Consider the following 10905-nt stretch of genomic DNA (forward strand, 5'->3'; position numbering starts at 1 on the left):
ACACGGCGGACACACGCTCGCCGCCCGCCCGCGGCTATAAAAGCCACCTCTCCCACACCGGTGAGACGCACACTTGCACTCTCTCTACCACCGACGCTCCCGTCTCTCCTCTCTCCTTGGCGTCCCTCCTTTTTCCCCATTGCCGAGCGCTACCCCTGCGCGAGGACGAGGCCCGCCTCCTCTACGAGGCCGGCTACCCGGCCCCGCCGGACATGCGGGTGTCGTGGAGGAGCGCCGGCAGGGTCCAGTGCCGCCGCCTCCCTCTGGGGCGGACCCGTGGGTGGAGATCGCCCGCATCCACGCCTCACTGCCGCAGTCGGCGAGGGACGGGCCGAGGTTCACCTCTGACAGCACGCTGTGGGAGCCGTACTTCAGGCGGCGTCACGCCGAGCAACTCGAGGCCACCAACGGCATCGAACCCCGCGGCCTCCAAAACTCGGAAGGGTGCCGCCGATGGTGGGCGTGCCAGGCCACACGTTGGAGGCCGTCCTCTAATACATCGAGGGCGGCAACACGCCGCGGCTGGAGTACCCGTCGGCCCCCACCTTCTCCCTCCGGTGTGGCAGCTCGTGGACGCCGAGGCGCATGGAGCCGGAGTCCTCCTTGTCTGGCTCCCGCTCCCGCTCCTCCGGCTCACCCGCTCTCCGCCCTGTCAAGCCGGAGCCCCAAGACACGCCGCTCGGTTGGCGCACCCGCGGCGGCGGCATCGCCATCAACGAGCCCTCCCCACCTCTGCCCGGCTCGTTAGGCCGAAGAAGGAGCCGTGCGTCGTCGAGCCGGTGCTCCTCGCCATGAAGGTTTCCTTTATTAGTTTGTTTTTCACAAGTTCCTGTAAATATGTCAATGAACTCGCCAAGTTTGCTCGAATTTGCGTCGTGTTTGGCTGAACTGTGGCCGAGTTTTGTTTTTGAAAAAAAACAAAAAAACGGCGTCTGGGGCCGGCCTTGGGTCGGCGGTTGGGAAACATCTCGCCCCGACGCCGAGATTTTCGCCGGCGCGCCCCCAGGCGGCGCTATTTGAGCGCCCCTGGGGGGGCCAAATCGAGTGGATATGCTCTAATGCTCGCATGCTGTGATTAGGTGTTGTGTGCTCTGATTTTTTTGTTGTTCTGGTAGCAGAGAAGTAGAAGTGTAGGGTTCTGACTTCTGAGTCCGCCGTCTATGCACTGAATCTTCTTTCTATTTTGCTGGACAGAGTTAGCGTGGTTGCGAGCGCCATGCGCTAGCAGAATGGGTGCTCTGGAGAAAATGATAAGAGGATTTGCAGAGAGGGATGGCGAAGAAGTGATCAAGCTGGAGCTGGGCAACACCTTCAACTCACTGACAAAGGCATACCACTGCTACAATTTGTATTCCTGGGAGCACAGATTGATACTCACTCCGTCCCAAAATGTAAGATCATTTTTTATCATTTTTGTCATATGATAGTGTAAAAGTGTTAAAAATGATCTTACATTTTGGGATGGATGGAGTATCAGATATGGAAAGAGCCGGCTCAATCCTGAGAAGTGGAAGACAATGCAGGAAATTGTTTGTGGACGCTCGGTAGGGAGTTCAGCCTAAGATATGTAAGTTGCTGAGCTGAATTTAAGATGTACCGTGCTGACAAATATTCTCGTTGGTTTGTCTAGGGGAAACCTTTGCATGAGAACAGGTGCGGGTGTACATGAGGTTGTAGTTTGATCGCCAGTCCGATGAGAGCTACGAGGAGAAAAGAACCAAGATTGTAAGTTAAAACTGTTCTGTGACGAAGAGTCTAGTCTTGAATGAGTGAGCTGACAAAAACCGTTTCACATTCAGGGTGGCGACGTCCTCAAAACGAACTCGTCAATTGAAATACATGCCAGCAAGGTGTACACTCGGGCGAGCAATTCGGCCAAATTTTGTACTAGTTGGGTGGGTATCGGGTCGAACAGGCTGAGAACAATGAATTATACAGGGCAACACACACTCGGCCTGAAAAGAAGGGAGAAATGGAGCAGGGTTGTTTTCCTGGTGAAGATGATTGACAATTGAGCAGAATCTGAATGTGAATGTGGTATGTTCGAACATATGGGCATGTTATGCTGTCATGTTCTTAAGGTGTGCACAAGTACAGAAATTGTGAAGCTGATCATTAGCCCAATCCTGGGAGCTAACCTATACTATTTGTTTTGCATGAGACAGATTATGGACTATCGTGGCATGACAGAGATACCAGAAAGGCACATTGTAAAAAGGTGGACAAGGGATGTGAGGGATGTTTTGCCAGATCACCTTCAGCATTACCAGGGAGACCAGCTCTGTGCCACCGCGCTAACATTCAGGCATACAAGAATGTACGTCAAGGCACTAGAGCTGGTTAAGCTCGAAGATGTGAGTGTGGAAGCGTATGAAAGACTGATGAGTCTGTTCGAGCAAGCCATTGTTGTGATGACGCCATTTGAGCATGCCAGGGATGGGCTTGGGCTCGAGGACCGTGCTACCAATAAGCAAGCCACCAAGGTAGCTGAGCAGGCAGTAACTGTTGACAGCGCACACGACAGGATGTCAGGGCACAGCAACCTCCTTCGTGATTGGGAGCACCCCTGAAGATGAGGACTGCAGGGAGGCCTATGAACACGAGGGACAAGACGCTGTATGAAGGCCTGAGCAAAGAGGAGTAGATTCTGTAGCATCTGCAAAACGCAGGGTCGTAAGAGAACAACATGCCCGCAGCAAGGAGACGCTCCTAAAACGCAGATGAAGGAAGCAAAGTGCAGCAACCTATTGATACGGACGATGGGATGAGAGGTAATCGGACATGACAGAGGTAATCGGATATATCGACAGAATGAAAAATCGGCGAGCCGTGCCATGCCAACCGAACCAACTGAAAAACCAGAGTTTGGGGAGACAAGTACCCGGTTTAATTATTATTATTAGGGGAGATATAAGTGCCCCTATGCTTTAATACATGTTCAACACAACTTGGCAGGGTAACATCCCAGAAGAATATTTATTCAGCATGGAGTTAGGAACCAAGTCAACTCCATGTGTTGTAGCTTTTTATTTATTCCTTATTAGGCTTCAGATCCAGAGGAGGGGTAGCACTCCATCACTGCACTCCATCTTGCCCTTCTCCACACCTGTAGTTCAACAAAAGCACATTCAGCTCAAGGCTGCTGTCATGGATCTAAAACCCCAGGAAAGTTCATGGTACTAATGGTGGGCAGAGTATCCAATTCAGCATTGTAAATTGCATGGTATGAATAAAACGAAAGAAAAATACTTGCCTGCATACCTAAGGGCGGTGGCCCCAGCCCATTATGCTATCCTGGCATCTTTTGCCCTTTATCAGCAGTCTCAAGAGATATGGAGCTCCTGTTTTTGATGTTCTAAGTTTGAACCGTACATTGTCATAGTTCCACAATGTCTCATAATAATAGGTTTTACCATATTTGAGGGTGGGTTTCCACTTCTCCAGCACACCACACGACAGTGAAGCCCAGCTAACTAAGAGCTCCTTAGGCCGCTGAATATAGTATCCAGTCCTTGAGTTCCATTTATCAAGTAAAGATTCATGAATCTCCGTGAACCTCTGTGCCTCACATAATACTACAGAGTACCTTGCCAGTGAAGTTGTCATCTGAAAGAAGTCGCTGACTCCATGTTTGTACCGAGAAAGAATCTTCAAAGCTCTCTTCATTGCCCTTTTGCCTAGATCAAGGTTTGCAAGGTTTGACCTACGACCAACTAGGTCTCTATAACTTCCACCGATTCCTAGAGAAATGGATCCGGGGAGCATACTTGAATATTCGGCGAATGAATGGATAATTCCTTGGGGATTTATGTATCCACCGATATACAGGTTATCGCTTCTAATCAGAAATACCACCTGATCATGGCCATTTACAATCTTGTTATATAACCAGGCCGGCGGTGGTTTTGCAACTCCAGTCTGATTTTCAAGCACAGGCAGACCTTCCCTTGACATGGTAAATGGCGAGCGCATTTTGGCTACTCGACGTCCTTCCCGAGCCAACCTAGCATAGTCCTCTAGATCCGCTTCCATCCCAATAAGTGGCACTCTGCCAATTAAAAAAGAACTAATTACTAAAGGCCATGAAATATTCGCATACTGTATACTTGTATTTATGCATTTAGTATAAGGAAAATAAAAACAAAAAAAAGAGGTTCATACCCATTAATACTCTCAGGAATCTTGATAGCACTAGCAGGTTGAAATGCAATTACAACTCCTACCAATGTAATGAGAAGCTTTGCAATAGGAGTGAGTCTCTGCACAAAAAATGAAGACAAAGATGATTATGAGTACTTGTCTTTTGGTACGTACTTATATTTTTATATTTATTTTTTGCCGCTGCCGGGGTTGATACTAAAACTGAGTGTCGTAAATCTCATGAGATACAAGCCTATTTATTGTTTAGGAAAACTCTTAGTATTATCTACCGAGTCATTTGCTCGGTCCCACACACACCGCATCCATATCTCTCCCAGTCATATCTTTTCTCCGCGACTTTTCTCGCCCGCAACTTATCTTTCTCCTCCATTTAAAGCATCTTCAACAGCCGCGCCAAAAGACGCGCTCGCGGTAAACTGGGCTTTTAGCACGTGCGGGACGTTTTCGCGCGCTCCAGCGGTGGCGGGAAACGATTGCGCGCGCGCGGGAAAAGGCGGCAGCCCGCACGCTAGATTTGGCGCACCGCGTTCGGCGCGCCTATAAATTGCGGCGCCCTCTGCCACTCTCTCTCGCTCCCTCTAGCGCTTTCTCTCCTCGCCGCCGACACGACACCACCGCGCCATCATGCCGCCTCGCCGCCGGGGAGGTTCGGGTTACCGCGGCGTCCGCGTGCGTCCGTCCGGCACATACTCCGCCTCGATCCGGTTGGGCGGTGGCGTGCGCCTCGGCCTCGGAACCTTCGACACCGCCCAGGACGGTGCCCGCGCGTACGACGCTGCGGCGTGGCGCCTCCGACGGTCCCGTTGGGACATGAACTTCACTGACGTGGCGACGCCGGAGCGGGCACATGAGTTGGCTCCTTTCCCGCGGCTTATCACCGACGAGGATCGGCGCAAAAACCGGAGGCGGGAGCGCTGTCTTAGCCTGGCCGAGATGGACGAGGAAGCCATGGCGTTGTGGAGGCAACGCTTCCCGCAAGATATTATCAATGAGGAACAGTTCTTCACCGAGAGGAGGGCGGGGAGGGAGGAGAGGAGGAAGGAGCGAGCCGCCTATCACGAGGACAAGCGAACGCGAAAGGCGGTCGCTAAATACAACATCGCGCTAGAAGATGCGTAGTCCTGGGACTCCCGCGACGAGCGGTTCCTTGACGCCTACGCTCCAACGTCTGAGGAGGACATCACCGAGGCAGAGTCCGAGTCGGAGAATGACGAGTAGTAGTAGTTTTTCGTTTTATTTATGTATAGTAGAACTATGTACTATGGACTATGTATTGTAGGAGAAGACTGAACTATGTACGCATTTCTATAAAATATAGCGCGCCTGCTGGAGCGGCTCGGGCGCGCTTTATTTTGCGGCGACCGCTGGAGCCAGCGCACCGCCGCGCGCAAAACCTGGCTCACCCGGCGCTGTATTCTGACTTTTAACGCGTCGCGCGTTGCGCGGCTTTTGGAGATGCTCTTACCCCCTTACCTCTCGCCGGATATGGAGACAGCTCTCGGCCGCTACCACCACTTTCCCCGCCACCGTGAATATAGAGAGGATTCAGACGCCGACCACCCTCCCGCGCATCCAAATCCCGACCGCGAAATTGATGCAACATCGCCGGTTGCATCACCGAGCGTCGCGGGTTGCTGTGATAGAGCTTCCTCGCGCGCCTGCCAGCGCTACGATGGAGATTCAGCGTGCGACCGCCAGCGCTGCGATAGAGGATCGCGTGTCGGCGCTGCAATGGAGCACCGCGTGCTGCTGAGGGCGATGCGATAGAGCTTCAGCGTGCGACCGCCGGCGCTGTGATAGAGGATCGCGTGCCGGCGCTGCAATGGAGCATCGCGTGGTGCTGAGGGCGACGCGATAGAGCTTCAGCATGCCACGGACGGCGCGTCGAGCCGGAGTTCCCCTCGCGTGAACCACCTGGTGCTGCGACCCGCGTATCTTGCCGGCAACGGAATCTGACAACGAAACACGCACGGTGGTGTGCACGCGGCGGCGGAGTCTCAATGCAGCGTGGGCGGGTTGCAATGTTCAGATGCTACTCTCGTCAGTGCTGCCGGCGATGTGGCGCTCCTCGGCGGCCACCGGTGCTGCGATGCAACGTTCATCGACGTCAGCCGGCGTTGTAATGGAGCACTGCGTGCTGCCGAGGACGCTGCAATGGAGCTTCAGCGTGTGACCGCTGGCGCGTCGAGCCGGAGTTCTCCCTCGCGTAAACCACCTGCTGCTGCGACCCGTGTATCTCGCCGGCGACGGAAGCTGACAACGCAACACGCATGGTGGTGCACGCGCGGCGGCGGAGCTTCAATGCAGCGTGGAGAGGGGTAGTTGCAATGTTCAGATGCAACTCCCGTCAGTGTTGCCGGCAATGCGGCGCTCATCGACGGCAGCGGGCACAGCGACACGGCGCTCCTCGGCAACTTCCAGTGCTGCAAAACGCTCGTCGGTGCTGTCGGCGGTTCTATGCAACACGTGTGTCGCTGCGAAGAGGAACCAGTGATGCGCGATGCAGCGCTCATCGGCGGCGTCGGTGCTGTGGTGGAGGCACTAGTGCTGCGGGAGCGGCGGCAGTGCTGCAAAGCATCCACGGTCAGAGTGGGGGTGGCGGAGCTGCAAGGCACCAATGGCAAGGACGGTGGCCGGCGTCGCTCTGATTTTTTGCAGCACGAGTGCTGCCGCGTGGCGAGAGATGCAACAGGTAGTGCGCAGCCTCGTGTCTCGTCGGGGTCGCAGCATCCGCTGCTGGGTGGCCGCCGGCGCCGGTGCCACGGCGGAAGCGTTGAAGCTCATGTGGTGTCGCGTTGTGTGTAGACCCGGGGAAAGGAAAGGAAGACTGGCTGCATCACATGAATCGAACGGCCACCGCGCCTGAATCGTACGGCTGGCTAGCCGGATGATTTCCTGGGGAAATCATCCGGCTGATCCGTAGCAGCCGCCGCTATTGTTTGTCACCGCTTAACCGACAGATCGATTAGACATATCCTCCTCTAATTAAGATCTAGTCTAGTAAAAAACTGCTCAGATTCTAAAAAAGACTGCTGGAATCTACTTCCACTGGAGTATATATATATACATAAAAGGGGGAGAAGGCATCGGTACCTGATTGTTGACGATGCTGCGGTTGACTGATGTGTCCGCCTCAACCTCCTCCGCCGCCGCTACGGCCTCCACCGGCGACAAATCAACCGCCGCCGCCGCTACGGCCTCCACCTGCAAAGTCGCCGCTTCTTCCCAGTCCATCGTAGCAGCGGGCAGCGGCAGCGTCTCGGGAGTGCGCAGAGAGTGGCGGCGCAGGCCCAGTGCTCACGGGCAGGTGGCGAGCAAGAGCAGCGTGAGGGGAATGTGGAGGAATAAATAAAAAGGGAAAATCGTGGCGGCGCAGGCCCAGTGCTCACGGGCAGGTGGCGAGCAAGAGCAGCGTGAGGAGGGGATTCCTTTGTGTGGAGCAATAAATAAAAGGGCAAATCGTGTTTTAGACGAGTATGTGGGATAAGCGATAATACTACATCCTACATCCACGGAGAGACAAATGGGATACCCGCCTAAAGCACATCGCTTCCTTCCACTACCGTTACGCTGTGTTGTGCAGCCTGTGCTTACGTTGTTTACGCTGGAGCGCCAAACTCCCAAGCATCAACCAACGGCACATAGCTACAAACTAAACAACATAGTTAATTGCAAGGAACTACCACACTTCGGCACGTCGTGACGAATCAGTACCATCAGTCATTTTTTTTGCAGTTCAGTACCAGCTCAGAGCCTAAGTGTTGCGAAACGGTCTGACAGTCGTATAAGCCCGTATTGACCACGTATCTGACCGACCGGCCCAAGTGTCAGGTGCCACGGTGGCCTACCCGCTCGGTCACTCGTTCCAGCCCGGCTCGTTCGCACCATGTAGCTGGGTCGGGGCTCGTCGGACCGGAGCCAACCGCACTCTGTCCCTCTCCTCGCCCCATCGCCCTCGTCGCTCCAATCCACCGCCACTCACCGCGCAGACCGCCGCGTCCGCCATCGCCGCCGCGCCATGGTCTTCGAGGATGAGAGCAGCGATGACTTGTCCAACCTGCAGATCTCCTCCTCCGAAGACGGTATGCATTATCAGGTCAGTGGTAGAGCTAGGGTGAGTTAGGGTTAGGGTTTCTGATTTAAGGATTTTGGGGATTTGCTGATCTGGTTTTCTGATTTGGGGATTTGCTCCTGTAGATTCCTGCTAGCATTGAAGACCAAGACTACAATGGCTTGGAGAAGGCATCAGAAGGGCTCTGCGTGGAGCATCGGCTGCCAACTGAGCGTCGTGTAGCTTTTGAATCATTTGAGACGGGCAGGAGGTTTCTAGTTTGTGCTCAGCCTGTAAGATTCATGCTCTCTCTCTATGTTCACTGTAATATAGTTGGTAGCCTCTGTTTAGTAAGTTAGTACTACTGATGGAGTACTCCTACTGATGATGAAGCACATTGTTTAGTTATTTATTAGTAAGTTAGTAGCTTTGATGCTCACCTTTGTTAAACATGCCACCTGATGTTAGTAATATATATGGGCAGCAGCTTAGTTGGTAGTGGAGATGCTCATAGTTTAGTTATTTATTAGTACTGAAGCTCACTGCAACATGTTGTGTAGGCATGTGCTCATGTATATTCATGTTTAGTTAAATTGCCCACTTTTTTGTAGTAGTATATATGACCAGCAGCTTAGTTAGCAGTGTAAATGCTAATTTTTAATTGAGGCAGTATAGGTTGCAGTAGAAGTAGCACTTTTTAGTTGACCACATGTATAGGTTGTAGTTCTTATGCTCTTAGTTGATTTTTTAAAAGTGCCCTTTCATAATTGTAATTCTTGAGAGAGTAACAATATAAATGTTTACTATATTACAGGAAAGTGAGAATTGTGGTTTTCTTGCGTGGGTTGACCCAGAGTGGCCTCCCACAATGCAAAATGCATTGTTGAAGCTTTGGGAAATGTTTGAAGACAGCAGGCATGCTAGGAGGAAGGATAACCTGGAAAGTTCACTTACTATCCACCACCTTAAAGAAGAGAAAAGGAATCTGGATGCCAACTATGACAAACTAGTTGAAGATGTCCATCAACTTCTCGGTGCACAGGAGGACAGGGTGTTGGATTTGAGCTATGTGCAAGCTAAGGAGAAGAGAGCTGAGGTTGCCAGTGCATCAGCTGTGGCTGGCATGAAGAATGAGATGGAGAAGAAAGAGGCAGAGAACTTGAAGCTGAAAGAGAAGTATAAAGTGCTGATGAACCTGCTAGAAGCTCAAGGCAGTGTCATTAGGAACCTGAAGACGAATCATTTGAAAGAGAAGGAAAAGCTAACTGAAGGCAACAACAATTTAAAGATTCAGGTTGATGAGCTCACCAAGTCTGTGAAAAAACTCACAGAAGAGAATGTGCAGCTGAACCTTCACATGTATGATCTCAAGAGGGGACATGAGAATCTGATAAAATGCAGGGATGAGTTAAAGCTCCAGCTAGCTGTTCAGTTCAATTCACTTGAGAAGAGCAAAGAGAAGTTGAAGTTGATCCATGACATCTTGAAGGAATGAGGTAGATGAAGATGATCTGGTAGATGAAGTAGAGCATACCTATCATGATATATGTTGCTTTGATAGAAGGCTTTGCTAATCTTTTGTGAAGGGTGGTTTAGTGAAGTGTAATGTATGGATGTAGTAGTTGTGAACAATGTTGAACTCCACTATGCTATGGTCTTTAGCTAATGTTGTAAGAATCTATTAATTATGGCTGTAAGAATCTATGGTTATGTTGAACTCCACTATGCTACGTTATTTAGCTAATGCTTTCTTAGATGGCTCAAGTTATACCTCTGATGAAATATGTTGCTTTGATGGCTGTTAGATGGCTCAAGTTATACCTCTAAACTAACGAATCCTGGTCCAAATCAAACCTTAGTGACGTTTTAGCCAAAAAAACGCTAACGTGGCCACTGTCCTATAGCCAAAAAACGCTCTGAGTGGTGGCCCTGGTTATAACAGCAATGCGTGGGGGCGAACAGGAAACGGATTGGGGATTTGGGGGAAAAACTAGGGTTAGGCGACGGCGGAGGCGATTCCTGAGCGGGCCGGCGGCGGAGGCGATCTCGCAGGGGGCGGCAGCGGCGGCGGCTGCGTCCAAGGCAATGTCGTGGTCTTCGGGTCATTCTCAGGCTCCCAGCTTCCGTCGAGCCTCTGGAAGGAGAGGGGACGAATCGAGGTCGCCGGTGCCCTACCGTGAGAGCCCGATGGCGTACGAGCCGGAGAAGCTCTGCTGGTGCAGGCCGCGTTGGAAGGCCCCGAGATGGATCTCATGGAGCCATCAGAACCCAGGCGGAGGTACTACGCCTGCGTGGATGCCATGGTGAGCTTCATTTTTGTTCTATTTTTCTGTTCATTAGATCTTCTCCCCTCTCAAACCCTGATTTCTGTTGGTACAGCATGGTAGTTGTGGCTTTGTTGAATGGCATCATGATCATCTGCCCAAGTTTTTGAGTGATTTGATCGGAGATTTGCGGGATGAAGTGTGTAGGCTGAGAGGTGAATCAAGTGTTGCTGTGTTTGAAGATGACACTGCAGTTGTGGCTCTGCCTGAAGCTCAAAGAGGAAGAGAGGTGGTGGCTATGTCTTTGGAAGACCAGCTCAATGAGAAAAATGCAGAGATAGATGCACTGAAGGGGAAATATCAGAATGTTGTCTTTCTTTTTCTTGTCTTTGTGGTAGGTTTAGTGACAGCTAAGATGCTGCTGCAGTA

General features: G+C 51.7%; 3 protein-coding genes across 9 annotated transcripts in view; 2 read left to right on the plus strand and 1 right to left on the minus strand.

Moving 5' to 3' along the window:
• Nucleotides 1-2947, plus strand: part of LOC141029374 (uncharacterized) — a 23351-nt gene extending 20404 nt beyond the window's left edge. For 2 of the 4 annotated variants that reach the window (XR_012191534.1, XM_073506142.1), the window contains exons 5-8: nucleotides 1195-1544; nucleotides 1631-1725; nucleotides 1800-2081; nucleotides 2166-2947. Coding sequence is in view for 2 of the 4 variants with exons in the window: in XM_073506142.1 (XP_073362243.1) it covers nucleotides 1195-1424 (230 nt within the window). In the remaining 2 variants the exon portion in view is untranslated. The remainder of the gene's footprint in view (nucleotides 1-1194; nucleotides 1545-1630; nucleotides 1726-1799; nucleotides 2082-2165) is intronic. The other 2 variants (XM_073506143.1, XR_012191533.1) reach the window with 2 other exon arrangements.
• On the minus strand, nucleotides 2529-8244 carry LOC141029373 (protein synthesis inhibitor I-like). Of its 4 annotated transcripts, XR_012191532.1 has the most exons (5): nucleotides 7255-8244; nucleotides 4162-4259; nucleotides 3254-4048; nucleotides 2935-3106; nucleotides 2529-2579 (listed from the first exon to the last, which is right to left on the minus strand). XR_012191532.1 is itself a non-coding variant. In XM_073506141.1 (4 exons), the coding sequence occupies exons 1-3, from the start codon at nucleotides 7393-7395 to the stop codon at nucleotides 3262-3264; spliced, it is 1026 nt and encodes a 341-aa protein (XP_073362242.1). In that variant the 5' UTR covers nucleotides 7396-8244; the 3' UTR covers nucleotides 2529-3106; nucleotides 3254-3261. The 4 variants fall into 4 exon arrangements, 2 of the variants coding, with proteins under 2 accessions (XP_073362242.1, XP_073362241.1); XR_012191531.1 differs by having other exon boundaries at nucleotides 2935-4048; nucleotides 7255-8243; XM_073506141.1 differs by having other exon boundaries at nucleotides 2529-3106.
• On the plus strand, nucleotides 8180-9707 carry LOC141029375 (uncharacterized). The gene is made up of 3 exons (XM_073506144.1): nucleotides 8180-8257; nucleotides 8359-8505; nucleotides 9027-9707. The coding sequence occupies exons 1-3, from the start codon at nucleotides 8180-8182 to the stop codon at nucleotides 9705-9707; spliced, it is 906 nt and encodes a 301-aa protein (XP_073362245.1).
• Nucleotides 9708-10905: the final 1198 nt, after the last annotated feature.

Source organism: Aegilops tauschii, unplaced genomic scaffold (genome assembly GCF_002575655.3).
Source record: "Aegilops tauschii subsp. strangulata cultivar AL8/78 unplaced genomic scaffold, Aet v6.0 ptg000364l_subseq_5206:116015_obj, whole genome shotgun sequence".
NCBI classification, from domain to species: domain Eukaryota; kingdom Viridiplantae; phylum Streptophyta; class Magnoliopsida; order Poales; family Poaceae; genus Aegilops; species Aegilops tauschii.